Here is a 17,991-nt window from a genome sequence, read left to right on the forward strand (position 1 = left end):
AGAGAGAGAGAGAGAGAGAGTATTTTCTTTTCCTGTGGTGGCAAGGAAGAGCCAAGCTTTTTCAGTGTGTTCGTATGCATGTAAGACCTGCTTACAGCATGAGATAAATGCAGAACAGTTGGCAAAGAGACCAGAAAGCATCAAGAAGGCAATGCATTGAATGAAGAATGAACACCTCAATCACGTATTGTTTCTCTTTCCTGTTAAAAGATCACATACAACTTTCAGCCAACAGCTTGGCTGAAGATTCAGCACGTGCATCACCCAAGTCTCATCCTAGTATCGCCTTCATTTGCTGAACTAAACAATGTGTTTCTACTGGTGTCTACTCCCTCTTGTCCTCTTGGGAATCACCGTTATGTGGAGAAGAAGAATCAATGCCAATATGCAATTGTTTGGACTCTGTGAATCCCATGCTGCTGCGTTCATCCTTCACAGACATGCGTGCAGGCTTAATCAGAGTCAAAGTATCTTCCCTGTCAAAGTCCTCACTCGCTTCCTCGGAGTATGCATAGCTGAGACAATTGACACACGCAGCAACAACCTCAAAACAACTATAAACTATAGAAGCAAAGGAATTGACTGTATCAACCAACTCATTCAAATGATGCTTACCGCATAGAGTTCTCTGAAGGTGCCCAGAGCACACAGATTACACAGAGAATCGAGAAAGAGAGCACCTGCCAAAATGCCGGAATGATCCAGGCACTCTGCCACCGTTGGTTGTAGATATCGGTTGACTTGAAGTAGAGCTGCAACCATAATATTTAACTTTTCAGGACATGTTTGGATCAGAGAAACAACTTTCTCATGTCAATTTCACCTAGGAGCTGGCAAACGTACCCTTAGGGGGAGAGTTTTGTTACACACCCATGAGAAGCCACTCTAACGTTAAAAGGATGCCCATGCGGAAACAGGGGTGAGGCATTCAATATGTAGGCCCCACCACATCTTTCCCAGGGAGAGTTCTTTTCACCCCCAGTGGGAAAGACCCTCTATCGTACCATAGAGGGTCTATTTCATATGAAATGGGGTGAAACAAACACCCCTCTATCGTACCAAAGAGGATCTACATAAGCACCTTGAGCATTCTCTATGGCCAAGGAGTCTGGCCAACATAGACATGTTTCTTTTCTAACAAGTAAAACCAAATGTGATCAGTATCAAGCAGATCAATTTTAGATACCTCATAGCCAATCCAGCCAACCGATACAAGCACAGCCACCACCAACGCGTTGATGAATTTCCTGTAGATATCCAGCTTGGCCATCATCCGTCTTGACTGCAATAGAGCATCCACAATAGCAGTTAGTAATCAACTAACTTATTTCAGAAGCTCAACGATTGTGATTTAATCTAATATTTCCAGTTACCAAACTAGGTCAGATCTATATCATAGTTCAGTTATGTTCACCTCCAGGATATGCATTAAATCAAAGTAGGTGGCACTAAGTGCTGCAGTTATTCAGTTTCAGGCAAGCCAGGAAAGAGTCAGAATAGTAGCAGGGAAAGGTGAACAATGCAGGCTAAGAAGAAACCATCACAACAGAGGAATCTGAGAACATGGTTATATTCCCATAAGACGGCCTATGGATCAGAGTTATCCAGAATTATTAAGAAGTGTTTGGCTCCTGAGAGTCTAAGATGTCAATAAAGTTCAGATAAGCTCAATGTTTTAAGACCCAAACCCCTAGTTATCCTGAGTGAAAATACAGTAATGCACATAGGACCACAATAAACAGTCCAACACAATCTGAATTCTGACTTCACTACCAAGTTTGAACTCTGAACCAAGAGAACAAGGCCTTGGAGTACCAAAAAGCTAATGAAAACAGAAAAAAGAAAATGAAGGGGAAAAGGTTCAAATATTACATTATACCTGAAGCTTACCAAGCGTCTTGGAGAGAGAAGAGAATATCCAGAGAATGAAGAAAGCATCAAGAAGGGCAACCGGAAGTACGAGAAACAAGCTTGCCTTTCCTGAGAAATCACTTATCGAGCCAACATTCTCTACCAATTCAAGAACTTCTGATGCCAAGAAAAATGTTCCTCCTAGCAGAAGCACCTTTGATGTGAGACCCCCCAGTGTTGGCCTCACAACCCCATAACCCATAGAAACCACGAGTATTATCACACGTGAAACCGTTCTCTTAACAGCACTGAATGTGACTGCCCATATTGTAATTCCTGATGGTCGGACTCCAGTTGCATTAAAAGCAGCATACTCGAAGTACCACAGTGCCATCTCAAACATTCCCAACCCAATGACAAGGGTTATACAATTTTGGAGCGGCATAATTTCTCTCCAGAATCTGGCATACTGAGAGAACCAGATGATTCCAAGTAGTACAAATGCCAGAGACATAAACCCATAGAAGTTCATAAGCGGGGCCATTCTTCCAGGAAGATAACCAGTGGGGTTTTTCCATATGGTCTTGCCATTTACAACAAGTCCCTTGAGGTTTGGATCACAGTGAAAGAAATATAGGTTATACATTCCAGTACTTGTGATCTGTATCGACTTTGACTCCATAGTTGTGTAAAGGTTGTCTCCTTGAAAGTATACAGGGAATACTTTCGGCCAGTCAGGATTTTTCACAGAGGGGCGGTGAATGACCTGACCTTCCATACAGGCACCAATCTTAGCAAGATCTGGTGTGCAGCACACAGCTCTTTGGCCACCATAAGCAGAACCACCAATTGTTTCTCGATCTTCCACCTCAAAAACAACAGCTTGAACCAACCCAGTGTTTCCACCTGTATTGGAATGAAGCTCAGCAGAACTTTTTGTCCTTTTGAATGTCATTTTTTCAAACCTGATTCGAAATAATGGGAGTGAGTATAGAAAGTAAATCATAAAACACAAGGGAAAATGCTCAAAAGCGAATTGCTAATTCCATCACTGTATTATTACAGTGACCTAGAGTTATCAAGGCACAACTACTCACTCAGCCTGCCATCAAATAGCTACCAGTAGAGACCATCTATGTAACAAGTTAACATTAATATCATGATTTTATCACGGTTTTTCAAAAGCCCTTACACTGTCCAAAAAAATGTGTTATGCTCAAAAGATCACCTTTTTTGAAAATATCACATTTTATTGCCATATTATTATGGCAAAAAAAATTATTTTTTTATATTGTTATTCTTCTCTACAGTTATGTGTGTATATGCCAATAATTTCCCAATATCTTCCTCTAAATACAATTTCCTAATTATTGCTGATATTTCCCCTAGAACAAGATTTGTGACATTGGAGACTGCAAACTTGGGAAATTTAAGTCCATTGATGACATATTCGGCAAAAGTAAAAACCACATGAACTGACTAAATCTTTATTGACTCTTTCACAACATGAGACTCAAGATAACAACATAAATTATATTGGAGCATTCATTTTCACCTTTTGCCGGATTTTAACAACCCTATTAACACTAGAAATAATCAATCAGGTCTTAGGAAATTGCATGCGTCTCTGAAAGCCTGGTAGCTCATATCGGAGGCCCCATGCCAAGATCCAAGCGCATTCAAAATACTAGATCTAAAATCAGGGGTTTTAGATCCCTGAAATAAAGGGAGAGAAGGAGGGATCTTAGGGCATGTTTGATAGTGTTCAGTGCATTCGCAGGACACACGGAACGGCATTGCCATCAAACAGTGGATGCGGCAGATGCACGGATCGCACGCCCCCCCTTGTTACGCTGGGAACAAGGACGAGAGTTACACTAAAAAGAAAAAGAATATCGATCAGGGGATAATACCCCCTGACACCCTTCATTTTGTCTCCCCTCCTCTGTGCATCTCCCCTTCCCCTCTCTATGAGCATCCCCCTGATGCCGACTATCCCTCCTTTGCAAGCCTCCCCTTGACGTTGACCCTCCAGCGACCTTCACAGCTCTCTCTCTCTCTCTCTCTCTCTCTCTCTCTCTCTCTCTCTCTCTCTCTCTCTCTCTCTCTCTCTCTCTCTCTCTCTCTCTCTGTGTGTGTGTGTGGCCCGATTTGGAAGGACTAGGGTGTGGGATTCATTTTTCTTGCATATTAGTTTTTGGATTTGGGGTTCTCATGATTGATAGGATTTGGCATGCTCTACGTGTTGAATATCAGTGTGGATGGCCAAATTTTTGCTGTTTTTAGGGTTTAGATTTGGGGCTTTTACTTGATGTGGATTTTTCTTTAATTGTAGGATATATTTGATTTGAATGGCATGCAATATGTGTGGAATCCATAATAAACATGTCAAAACACTCATATGGTGGTATCAAATGCCGGGCACAAGGAACACAACTTCTTGTCCAGTTGAAACAAACACTGGACGGAGTATAGTTGTTACAGAACAGATAGAACATGTGTTTTGTCTGTTTTAATCTACTGTTTTGTCCAATCTTGGACAAACAATCAAACACACCTTTAAGGATCTCTCCTCCAAGCAGATCCCATGGGTCCGAGGGATTCAAACACACCCTAAAGGATTCTCTGAGCATGAAACCTAACCAGCAAATGAGTACTTCTCGCATCCACAAGGAGTACTTGATGAACAATCACAATGTTTTTCAAAAGTGATGGCAATTGTTCCTAATAAACAAAAACACATAAATATTAACCATGAAGATAATAATAATTATTTGTGATTTTTTTCCTTCTAATGACAAAAGAAGGCTTCATCAAATTAAGGAAGAGAAAAAGACTGAACAGTGACTTCATCAAAATAAGAAAGATAAAGACTGAATGGTCAGTAGTTGATGCAGAGCAGGACCGGGCCGGACCCCTACAGCGTGACCCAGGCCGATGCCAATGGGATGGATGATCGGACCCAAATGATGGATCCGACCACGAGCGAAGTGAATCATGCACACGCACGTCAACGGCGTTCCAGCTCGTCAGCACATCAGCAGCATCACCCGAGATCCAGATCTGTTAGCAACCTATTAATACCCTGTTTAGGGTTGCGTGAAGGGCACTGATTTGGTTTTACTCTGATGTTCCTTTCACTGTCATGTTTAGCCTACCGCAGCCTTTTGGATATCTCCATTTATGTTCTTTTGTTTTGTTGCTAGTCGTTACAACAATTTTCAGTCTTTCTGCAAGTTATGTTGCCTTGATTCATTATAGTCTTTCTCAATCAATAATAAACTATTGATCGGATCAATCAATCCGATCTTCTGGGCTCACGTTTCCTTTGAATATTCGTGGTTGCTCGACTGGCTGTGCATTGGAAGACCAGCATCAACGTTAGTCCATAGCATGGCAGCGTTGATTTCCTCGTTGTTTCAAAGAGCGACAACGTCGACAACCATTAAGCGAAAACCTTCGGTTTCCTCGCTGCATCAAAATGGTATCAAAGCATCAGGTTTACTCCTTCGTCAGCGGCATGGCACAAGAAGCGAGGGATGATCCTATGAACGAGAAGGAGCGTGAGGAATCGAGTATCGTCAACGAAGATCCGATGATGCGGATGATCGACATGATGACGGAGGCCCAAGAAAATCTGCTATGCCTAAGCAAGGATGTAGCCGGAATATCAAAACGAATGGATGAGATCGAAGGCTGGCTCGTGATCCTTGAGTCGTCGGTGGAGACGCGCGCAACGTCCATGCTGAAAACGAGTGGTGGATTGGGCGTCGATGTTGCTGGTCTCGCGGGTGCGATGACGATCGAACCAGTCCAACCGAACGCCCGACAAGCTACCGTGCAACCGGATGGCATTAAGGCGGGCCTGGAGAGGGATGTCGGCCGCACAACCATCCAGCAGACGGTTTGGGAGCTGACTATAAATAATATTATTATAGTTTCGACAATTAGAAATGACAAGCCTCTTTACGAAACATTAAACAATCCTGCAGATCAAAATGATGTTCTTAGTGTTGGTGGCACTGATTATGATGATCATATAGCTTCTTTTTCTTCACATGGCATGAGTACCGGGGAGATTCTACATGGTTATGGGCGCGTAAAACCAGATATTGTTGCATATGGACGAGAAATTATGGGCTCTAAGATTAGCACAGGTTGCAAGAGCCTTTCAGGCACCAGTGTTGCAAGTCCAATAGTTGCTGGTATGGTTTGTCTACTAGGTGCTGGTAGACTTGACCTCCTGGAATCATATGAGATTATGAGAAACTACCATCCTCATGCCAATATCTTCCCAAATATTCTTGACTACACCGACTGCCCATGTTCTTGGCCTTTCTGTCGTCAGCCACTCTATGCTGGAGCGATGCCCGTTATACTCAATGCCACTATTCTTAACGGCCTGGGTGTGATTGGCTATGTTGAGAACCCGCCGGTTTGGCATCCATCTGATGAAGTCGGCAACTTGTTAAGCATCCACTTCAGCCACTCTGGTATCACATGGTCATAGACTGGATTCATAGCACTTCATATGCAGATTAAGGAAGAAGCATCTCAGTTTTTGGGGCTTATTGAAGGTAATATTACTGTCAACATCTATAGCCCACCGGCCAGAGGAGAAAAAGATCCAAGAAGGAAGTGGTATAATGTGGAAACAATGGTTAAGATGAGGTTTTTCGATGACAACACAAGGAGCTGGTGGACACCTGTAACTAGAGGTGCAAATATTCCAGCAATAAATGAACTTTTGAAGCCATTTGGGATTGCTTTTGGGGACAAGAACCTGAACGGGGATTTCTCTGTGGACGGTGAGCAGAGCCACTATGCATCCGGGGCAGATATAGTGAAGTTTCCAGGAGGCGGTCCAGTTGTTGGTAAGCCTGCTTGTCTCGTTGGTATTCTAGCCAGACCTCTAAGACCGCATGCTGGAGGGACAAAAATTCAGCTTGTGCTTCCATGAGGTGCCAGAGCAGATGGTATAGATGGTCAACTTCAAAACCTATCTACAGGCTTTGATTTGGAGTCGTCCAGGAACATCGTTTCACATAGTGAACACCCAGCAGCTATTCCCAACGACTCCTCAATGTTATCACCAGGTGTTTCTATTGCAGCCAATCCCTCTATTTCAACTTCAGAAGGTGGTGGCGTCTGTCGTGCTTGTGACCAGCAATGTAAGGCATAGTTGTGGGACTATACTTCTTCACCTGAGCTTCGGCATTCCATGTGCAGTTCTTGAGCTCATCTTCAAGTTCACATCAGATATGCAGGGTATGTCAATCCTACAGCCTCTTGAGGAATCAAAGGAATTTGCATCCATTTGGTCATTGATGCCTACCCCCTTGAATTGCTCGAAGATTGACACATGTTGTCTATCTAAAATGTGTCTGATCTGTATGCCTACTGTAGTGACAATAAGTCGTCAGAGCCGACTTCTTCCCAACTAGGGGAGAATGATGCAGAGCAGGACCGGGCTGAACCCCTACAGCGTGACCCAAGCCGACGCCAATGGGATGGACGATCGGACTCAGATGATGGATCCGACCACGAGCGAAGGTCTGAAGCATGCACATGCACGTCAACGACGTTCCAACTCGTCAGCAGCATCGAGTTTGTCTCGGGTCCAGGGACTGGACCCGAGATCCAGATCCGTTAGCAACCTATTAATGCCATGTTTAGGGTTGCGTGAAGGGCACTGATTTGGTTTTACTCTGATGTTCCTTTCACTGTCACGTTCTGCAACAGCCTTTACTTTTCTTATGTTTCTTTAATTTGTTATTTCTCTGAGACGTCAGTTTTGCAGCAGTGGGGAATACTTTTCTTTCTCTGCGTTTTCTTACTGTCACGTTCAACCTACCGCAGCCTTTTGGATATCTGCATTTATGTTCTTTTGTTTTGTTGCCAGTCGTTACAACAGTTTTCAGTCTTTTTGCAAGTTATGTTGCCTTGATTCATTATAGTCTTTCTCAATCAATAATAAACTATTGATCGGATCAATCGATCCGATTTTCTGGGTTCACGTTTCCTTTGAATATTCGTGGTTGCTCGACTGGTTGTGCATTGGAAGACCAGCATCAACGTTAGTCCATAGCGTGGCAGCGTTGATTTCCTCGTTGTTTCAAAGAGCGACAACGTCGACAACCATTAAGCGAAAACCTTCGGTTTCCTCGTTGCATCAGTAGTGATACGCTATCACCACCATAATCTTGCAGTTCACATGATACAAACATGTTACATCCAATTGTAATCCACAGCTCTAGGTGAAGGGCCAACCTACCACCTATGTCACATGGATATGGATGCAGGACCATAATGCAATGCAGATACACTTGTTATGATATGATAATTCTAAAAAATCAGGACACGGGAACAAGGCCATATGCACATAGATGTGTTTATGTGTCTGTGTGGATAAACCAGAAATTCTATATCACTATCTTCACTCTCAGATAACATTATGTTCCCATTTAACAATGTTAACCATAAGAACAACTTTATAGGCTTATAAAAAATAACATCAGCAATATCTTCACTCTATGGAAGTTATACATCTTCTTAGACAACTTATCGAGAGAAATAGAGAGAGGAATAAAGATTTGCATATGGTTTTTATTGATTTAGAGAAGGCATACGATAGAGTACGGAGGGACGTTCTCTGGTGGACAATGATGAAGAAAGGTGTTTCTCGCAAGTACATTAAAATAATTAAAGATATGTATGAAGGAGTAGTAACCAATGTCCGCACTTGTGGAGGGGTGACAACCAATTTTCCTATAACGGTTGGGTTACATCAAGGATCTGCTTTAAGCCCTTTCCTATTTGCTATAGTGATGGATGAGCTTACGAGATCAATTCAAGAAAATGTGTCGTGGTGTATGTTGTTTGCTGATGATATTGTTTTGATTGATGAGTCTAGAGTTGGGGTTAATGCTAAGTTAGAATTATGGAGACAGACATTGGAAGCAAGAGGTTTTAAGTTGAGTAAGAGTAAGACAGAATACATGGAATGTCGGTTTAGTAAGCAACGAAGTAATGATGAGAGTGTAGTGAAGCTTGGTGAGCAAGAAATACCGGTGGATGATTGTTTCAAATATTTGGGATCTATCATTCAAAAGTATGGAGAAATTGATGGAGATGTAAATCATAGGATAAAGGTTGGGTGGATGAAATGGAAAAGTGCAACTGGAGTGTTGTGCGATCGTAGAATGCCATTGCGGTTGAAGGGAAAGTTTTATAGGATGACTATTAGGCCTGCTTTACTATATAGTACAGAATGTTGGGCTGCCAAGAGACATCATATTCAAAAAATGAGTGTAGCTGAGATGCGTATGCTGAGATGGATGTGTGGAAATACAATAAAAGATAAGATTAGGAACGAGGAGATACGTAAGAAGGTAGGTGTTGCACCCATTGAAAATAAGATGAGAGAGAATCGTTTACGGTGGTTTGGACATATTCGGCGAAGGCCTAATGATGCTCCAGTTAGAAGGATGGAGAAATGGTAAAATATATTAGTTAAAAGAGGTCGGGGTAGGCCTAGGAAGACATGGATGGAGGTGATAGGAAAGGATATGAATGTTTTGAACCTCACCAAGGACATGGCATTGGATAGAAATGATTGGAGGAGAAGGATTCATGTGGAAGACCCATAATGATTTTCTTTTTTGGTTCATATCGCCGACCCCAATTATTTTGGGATGAAGGCGTAGTTGTTGTTGTTGTAATATCTTCACTCTCAGGTGAGGCCCAATATTTCTTAAGATCCAACACAACCTTGTTCAAAGAATACCAAGCTAACGTCCCTTCAAAATTTTAGTTCATAAAAAATTCAAAGAGAAACAACAAAATTTTCTTAAGTAAAAATACAAACGGAAATATCATCTTTCTAAGGATAGATCCTACTAGTCTTGAAACGTGATAACAAAACTAATGCATAAGTTACACATGCCTGCACATGTCAACCATGTCCATCACCTAACCTAAACCCTGCACTGATCCCTGATAACGGCTGAGAAAGAAACCAAAACCTTTAAACCTAGAAATTCAATCAAATGGAGAAGAAAACTTCCAATACTATTTTTCCTAAAAACTCAAACCCAAGCATAAGAATAAACGAAGTAACTCTTAGACCAGGACTCTTAGCTCTAAAAAACAACTCTTAGACCAGGACAAAAGAAAAGGACCAACTAAGACACTCCACACCATAGAAATAAACCCATATTTCTAAAAATGTTGAAGTTACCAGCAAAGTGTTCCTTTCCAAAATAATCAATCTCAAGCATGAAGAGAATGAAAGACATAGAACCATACCATCAAAAGAAGAATTATAAAAAAGAAACAATAGAACATTATGTGCATTGCTAAATCCTATAGATTAGCAACAGAGACAAAAAAAATTGCAGTAGAACAGAACCAGCCAGGTGGATGAACCGCCCAAACAATGTATCGCCAGAACACAAGATATCAAAAGGTCTAGAAATTACTCCCTATAACGGAGAACAAAAAGAATCTCCAGACTCTAAACCTAGAAACCAACTGATAATAACACTTATAGTTTCTAGCTAAGCATCTCTTAGTTCCAAACACTGAATGCTTTGTTTGCACCAAAATTTTTTATGATCCAGAACCACATATAAGCACAAATATGCGATAAATACCAGACTAACTCAAGAACCTCCAAATAAACGAATGATTCTAGTTAAGACGCATAACTTCTCATCAAGAAACAACAAAAAATCAGGAACAAACACAAAAAAAGAAAAAGAATCCAGCTACAAGGAGAAAGAAAGCTTTCTTAATGACTACAGACCGTAGAATTCCACAACGGTATCGGATCCCCTAACACAGAAAGCATTCGGTTCAACTATATTTTCCCCAGAAATCACACCGATTAGGTCATTCTAACGAAGTAAAGAGTTCCATTCGCAGAAACTCTCACTTAAACCAAGAGATCCATGAAATAGAGATTAAAAAATGCATGAAATCTAGAAATTACCGGATATACGACTCTCCGTTCGCTATCGCAGACGCATTCTTGTCGGAAACAGACGCGTAGAGCCCCTCGCTGCCACCGTGGAGGACGAAGGCGTTTCCTTTCGGGACCAATTCCGCCTGGACGTATTCGTGAACGGAGGCATCGACGGAGGAGAAGATGAAGAAGAAGAAGGAAGAAAAGACAAAGAGAAGAAGGAACCGATCTGAAGTTATAGACATTCTCCGGCTTATTTTCTTCTTCTCAGAGAGAAACCCAGTGAGGAGAAGCAGAAGAAAAAGGGAGGATGAGAAGGGTTTATGAGAACTCCCTGAGATCTCGATCTTCTCTGCAAATCGAATGTTACAGAGAAGAGTAAAGGAGTGAGTGGAAGGAGAGGGATTTTATAGTCGGGCAGCTACGGTTTAGCTTAACCCGTGTCGGTGGTTTAAGTTCAAAGTGGGGTACTGGGGGAGGCCGGGAGGGAGATCCCATCTTGGGTTAAATATTAACCCGTGGTTAAGAAGAGGAGCCCAGCGCTGTGGACAGGGATACGATCGGATACGAGATTCGAATTTGACATGCTGAGTTACTGGCTGCTCGGTTAGTTTTCCAGCCCGTGCATGTGTCAATGTGATGGCAGACTCATGTTGCTTATGACATGCGCTCTAATAATTGGTGCCTGGTGGTGAATAAAGGGTTACATATATAGGGTGTCAAAGGGTCGGGTTTGCTCGGACCCAACCCAGACCAAACCCTATAGAATTTGGGTATGATGACAAATAAGAATAGCTGAATTAAGACTCGGGTTTGCACCTGAAGGTCCGATTAATACGTGGACCCGGGTATAGTTTTTGAAATTTTATACCAGACCCCAACCGACCCGAGTTCCTATTAAGACCCTTAATTTTTTAATGTAAAAATGATAAAAAAAAATATTGTTTTATCAGGTATGGTCGGTCAGGGTATGTTTCTTCTTTAATAAAACCGATTAGACTCGGGTTAGAACCCGATGCCATACACGAAAATCTGGTCCAAGTCTTGTTTCACCTTGATCTGAACCAAACTCGACCCGTTGACACCTCTAGTTACCTAGGAACAATTGAAGCAAAAAAACAAATAAAATTAAAAATTAAAAGAGCGAAACACTTGAGACAAAAACTTGACTTGTTCATAATGCTTTTGTGTCCGACAGGTATCGTCAATCAAACGCCTCCTGGTTCTTTCGTAGTAACTATGAAGTCACACACTTCTTTGATGCAAACAAATTTTATAAAAAATTCATAGTTTTCTTTTAAAAGCTGGGTTAGGCAGACCCCTACCAGGTATACAACTGTACCATTAGGTTTTGAACCTGCAAAGTCACAACGCAAGGTGTTCCTACCAAACAAGGGAGTCCCCGTTGGTATGAAAAATTCATAGTTGAAAATTGAAAAACTTGCTTCTCTTAATACGAAAATAAACTTCAATATTGTAAATGTTTTTCTGGTGCTAAAGAGATTATATTTTTCATTTATCTTATAGTATCATATATAATAAATACTATTTATAAAATTAGAATTTATTTTACATAAGAGCACAAGTTCGGACTATATTTTATGAAATACTCTTTTTCACTTCACGGTTTCACTTTCACCTGCTTCTTACTTTGGTAGGTACGGTTTGCATCAATGTCAAAATCTCGTTCTCAAGAAAATCTTTGCAATAAACTGAAAGCATATTCATAAAAAAGTGTAAATATTATCATACAAATATACCAGTTGTCAATTATAATAAAATTGCAAATTTTCAAAATATAGGTGATATCTTAAAATATAGTGTTTTTTGTTATTATATCAGCTATTATTATGGCTAAGGATGGCAGTGGACCGGGCGGGGGACAAGGTCTCCACCTCGGCCCTGAATCAAAATTTTGTTCTTCATCCCCGCCTCCATAGTTTTGATTTTAACCTCTATCCTCGGTCCATTTCTCATTTTCATGTCCTCCATTCTCGGTCTAAATGGGGTGGAGTCCCATTTCTCCATTCTTTTTGTCTGCTTTCCATGATTAGAAAGAGGAAAGAAATGGGAGTTTGCGCAGCTTGTTAGAGGAAAGAGATGAGAGATTCGAGAAAGGGTTTTATGTTAGGGTTATATATATATATATATATATATATATATATATATATATATATATATATATATATATAGAGAGAGAGAGAGAGAGAGACGAAAGTAATTCAACATTACCACTCATGAAGATCAACAAAATGTTGAACCCATGAACTGAACAAGAACAAAAGCCAAAACAAATAAAGAAAGCACAAGAGAAAAAAACATTAGACAGATAAAATGAGCTCACGCCGGAGCCGCTTGCCCAGATTGCGACAAAGGATAGATAGCATCAGCAGGAGGGAGTGGAAGATCACTAAGATGCATACGCAAGATTGCATAAACATCTACCAAGATTTTATGCACCAGGTTTTGAATGTTAACTCGAATATGACGAAAATGAGCATCGTTTCGCGCCATTCAAACAAACCACCAAGAAATAACCAACCACGTCCGCCAGATGAACCTCCACCTCTTGCTGCGCCTAAAACAAACTGGCCCCAAGATCAGATCTAGCGGCAAGGGGCAAGAGTAAGTTTTGATTTTAACCTTCATTCTTGGTCTATTCTTGGTTTCATGTCCTTCATCTCATGGTTCAAAGAGGGCCAGGCGGGGCGGGGTCCCATTTTCCCCTGTTCACTGCCATCCCTAATTATGGCTTGATATAAATGAGACTAATATAGACAGGACCAAAGTAGACCTAAATCCAAATTGGACCATTTGGCTACAAATACGAGTTTGCATCCAAATCAAAACGGGTCATGGTCACTGGCACAAGCCCCAAAGTGGTCTATGCCATTTGGTGATCCAACGGTTCACATGGAATCAGCATATTTGGATCCAACTTCAGTGTTAATTGTTGCGTAGTTTGCGGGTCAATCTTGACTCTTGGTTACTAGACGCACGTCAGAGATGGAGTAGAGTCAATTATTGATGTTAAGAGCAACGAATGGTGTCATAGTATTTAAAAAACAGAAAAAAACCTAAACAGAAGGGTATATTGTTTGTCTGCGCAAGCCAGTGCGTAGCATAGGTCTTAGGGATCAAGGGTTTTAGCATCAGAATTTTACGCTGCTGGCACGATGATAGTAGGTATGGCTGGCTGAGCCAGCGACCAGATCTTGGGGTTGTAAATTAAAAAAAAAAAAATGTATGTAATTCTTTAAACAAATTTGCAGTTTTTCTATATTTTGTAGCAATGGCAGTAACTATTTTTTTCTTATTTTGGGGTGCAGGTCTTGGGGAGAGAATTTACTTATAGTCCCCTAAGGTAGGGCAAATTTACTTTTAGCTACATTGATTTTAAAATCTTTTCATTGTACTTTTTTCTATAATCCAAAGAAAAACCCCATCACTACTACATGCTGGCTAGCCTTCTGTTGGTAAAACTTTTGAGGTCCCCCGCCCACCGGGGAGTACACTCAGCTCCAACCTTAGGAAAAGAGATGCCACCCGTGGATTTTGAATTTGTGATGTTATGTCAATTTGGTGACATTCACAAGTCACCCTACGGGATGAGAGGAGCCCTTGTGGGCACCCTTTATTCATTATGATATTCAATGATTGATTTAAAGAAAGAAAAAGGTTAATTGTGTTATCTTAAAGAGTTCACTAGTCTAGAGTTGGACAGGTGTTTATCTTAAATATGAAAAAGTAGGGACATCTAAAAATAAAATTTTCATATATTAGGTGCCTATATACAAACAACAAATAAATGACTTATTTGTCAAAAGATCATGATGGTGAGGATTGTATGTGATTTAGGACACATTATGATCCCCCTAGTGAAAAGAAAAAATGATTTTGCTCATATGGGAGTACCAGTATCAGATTCTTACCAAAATAATTGAAAATTCCAAACAATAAGTCACAGTAACTACAAACAAAGGAATAGACTCAGCAATGCTTATTTTTTGCCAACTTGCCTTTCAAAAAAAAATATGCTTAATTCTGCCAAATTTGTAAAGCATGAACTGCACTAAGGTATTATTTGTGTGTATGTGTGTGTGCTTGCACACTTGAGGGAATAAAAAAACAACATATTCATGTATTTTATAACACCATTGCACATGGATTGGCTAATAGCCCCAAGGGGGGTTGGCGTAGTGGGATGGGGCCTTGGCTGCTAGACGGGCAGTCAAGGTTTGATTCTTATGGGTGTTGCATTTCTATGCAACCCAATGTGTAGCATAGGATTCAAAAGCAAAGGTCCTAGCCTCCGAGTTTTACGCTATCGGCATGATGACCGTAGGTATGACAGGCTGAGCTAGCGTGACCAAACCTTCATGCCAGGTGCAGTTTCTTCGGGTTATAAATAAAAAAAAAAAAAAAAACATGAATTGGCTAATAAAATGGTGTGATCCATGGCACACTGTGGGGTACCCATCCCGTAAAGGTCGAGCTTGGGTTGCAAAATGTTGACGGGTTGTTGGGTACCCAGCCCGTAACCCGTAAAGGTCAGGCTTGGACTACAAAATGTTGATGGCTTGTTGAGTACTTGGCCTGTAAAGGTCGGGCCTGAATGAACTTGGGCTAGGGTAAGATCTATTAAATATTTGGCTTGATTCGGGTCAGGCCCATGTAAAAAATACATGTGACCTGACAACTCCGAGCCCAACCCAAGCCTGATTATAACTGACTCAGGCTGCACCTGGGCCTGTCAAGCTGACCCGATGGCCACCCATAACTATGCTGATCACTCTTTTGGGCTCTTCAGCGCTGGAATGGTGCCAATCAAAGAGCGGGACTCAATTTAACTAAAGTTAGAGTTACTTAATCTAGCAATATTTGATACAAAGTGATCCTTTAGCTTAGGTTGACAGGATGTCCCTTACTATATCTGAATCTAATTATATATATACACTTGTTGGATCTATTTGTTAGACAGAAGTTCAGGTACACCATTGGATTGGATCATGCATGTCATGTATGACCAATATTTCTCACTTGATCATGCGAACCGAATCATGATGCAGGATTTTTTTTCTACTATTGGAGTCTTATACTTGCATTAAAGTTCTAGCAATTCAGTATTTCATTGTTATCGATCTAGCTAGATATTTCAATCAAACATATCTTAATCTCATAAAAGATGCATGCTTTGAAAACAATTTTTTTGATATGCTTTTTGTCAAAGGGCAACAATTTTCACAATCATATCAGAGGTTGGTAAAAAATTGGTTGTAATTTATTCTTTTCAATCATATCATGAATATAATGATATTTTACCATTATATGTTTGCTTTTAGAGCTATCTGTTGCACTTTTCATAAGAATGATTGTTGCTTGGTTATCACAGTAAATTTGTATTGGCTCATTGGTTATATCCTACTTCAAATCACTGATGGAATGACTTATTTGAACAACAAAAATAGCAACAGCTTTGCAGGCAACATACTCATCTTCTTGAGTGTGTTGAGCTACACAACCTTGTTTCTTGCAAGACCAAGAAATAACACCTTTTCCAAGGAGAAAAATATATCCATAAGTAGTTTTACTATCATCTCTGTTGTCAGCAAAATTAGCATCAGAATATTCAGTCAGTTCTAAGGTATTCTTTTGAAAACATAATTGCAAGTTTTTAGTTCCTTTCAAATATCAAAAGATTCTCTTCACTGCTTGCCAATGAGGCCAACTAGGATTACTCTGGTAGCGATTAACGATGCCAACAACAAAGCTCATTATTTGGCTTCATGCATAGCATAACATACATCAAACTTTCAACTTGTGCATAATAAACTTTCAAACTTTTTTGTCCTTTACTCGAATAGTCATTCTTACTTAATCTTACATCTTTTACCATAGGTGTTATAATAGACTTACAGTCACTCATTCTAAACTTCTTGAGTATATGATTAATGTATCTTCCTTTACTCAAGCTAAACAGTTTAGAATTTCTGTAATGAGTGATTTTAATTCTAAGAACATAAGATGTCCCGCCCGTGTCTTTCATCTCGAATTGAGAATTTAGTCATGACTTGGTTTTGACAATTATGTCATTGTTGTTTTCAGTCAAAAGAATGTCATTCACATAAAGTGAGAAAATAGAGAATTTTCTCATTTTTTCAGCTATAAGCACAATGGTCAAATCTATTTACCACAAATCCCAATAAACTAATTGCCTTATAAAACTTTAAGTATCACTGACATGGTGATTACTTGAGTCTGTATAGAAATTTTTTCAACCTATACAATTTATCATCTTGGCCTTTAATAATATAGCCTTCAGGCTATTCCATAAAAATAGTTTCCTTAAGTTCAACATTTAGCAATGCACCCTTAATATTCGTCTGATGTAGATCTAAATCATAGTGAGTTATAATGGTCAAGATTATCCTTATCAAGACAAATTTTGCAATGAGAGAGTATGTATCAACATACTTTATTCATTCTTTCTAAGAAAACCCTTTAGCTACCAATCTAGCTTTAAATTTATCTATACTTTTATAATATTTAAATTTTTTCTTTAGTATCTGATTATGGCTAATGGCTTTTCTTTTCTTAGATAAACCAGTAAATACCTAGATTTGGTTTTTATTAATGGATTCAATTTCTTCATTCATGACTTTTACTCATTTTGTTGATTCATGCAAGTTTATTACATCATTATATGACATGGTATCTACCATGTCATCAAGGTCTATCGAATAACATAGTTCTTCTGACAAATGAACATAATAGTCATCAAGGTATCAATGAGGAGCTCTCGACCTTTTATGACTAACATGAGTCTGATGTGATGAAGATGGATCACTAACAGTTAGATCATCATTACCTAATTATTCTTGTGAATTATCAGAATCATAGATAAGATCAAAATGTTCATCTTCGTTTATCTCAAAAATTATTGGTCCTATATTTTGATTTTCTAAGAACATAATGTCTCTACTTTCAATTAGACCCTTATCAAGATGATATAATTTATAACATTTGGTTCTTTTCGGATATCCAATAAAGGCATATCTTATGGATCTATTATCAAGTTTATATCTTGATCGATCAATTACCTTTATATGAACTATTGAACCCCATCTACAAAGATGGCTAAGGTTTGTTTTTTTTTTAGTCCATAACTCATAAGG

At 39.7% G+C, this 17,991-nt stretch overlaps 1 protein-coding gene across 1 annotated transcript; it reads right to left on the minus strand.

Annotated features, from left to right (window-relative positions):
- Positions 1 to 137: 137 nt before the first annotated feature.
- Positions 138 to 11,190, minus strand: LOC149831872 (uncharacterized). Its single transcript, XM_090014197.1, has 5 exons — positions 10,844 to 11,190; positions 1,880 to 2,816; positions 1,187 to 1,282; positions 616 to 752; positions 138 to 515 (listed from the first exon to the last, which is right to left on the minus strand). The coding sequence occupies exons 1-5, from the start codon at positions 11,059 to 11,061 to the stop codon at positions 326 to 328; spliced, it is 1,578 nt and encodes a 525-aa protein (XP_089870323.1). The 5' UTR covers positions 11,062 to 11,190; the 3' UTR covers positions 138 to 325.
- Between the last annotated feature and the right edge of the window lie 6,801 nt (positions 11,191 to 17,991).

Source organism: Nuphar pumila, chromosome 7, assembly GCF_984573655.1.
Source record: "Nuphar pumila chromosome 7, dmNupPumi1.hap1.1, whole genome shotgun sequence".
NCBI classification, from domain to species: domain Eukaryota; kingdom Viridiplantae; phylum Streptophyta; class Magnoliopsida; order Nymphaeales; family Nymphaeaceae; genus Nuphar; species Nuphar pumila.

Coding starts and splice junctions, on each gene's coding strand:
- LOC149831872 (XM_090014197.1), bottom strand. CDS start 11,061: ATGTCTATAACTTCAGATCGGTTCCTTCTTCTCTTTGTCTTTTCTTCC. Junction 2,817..10,843: donor AACGGAGAGTCGTATATCCG/GTAATTTCTAGA, acceptor ATTTCGAATCAG/GTTTGAAAAAATGACATTCA. Junction 1,283..1,879: donor AGACGCTTGGTAAGCTTCAG/GTATAATGTAAT, acceptor GCTCTATTGCAG/TCAAGACGGATGATGGCCAA.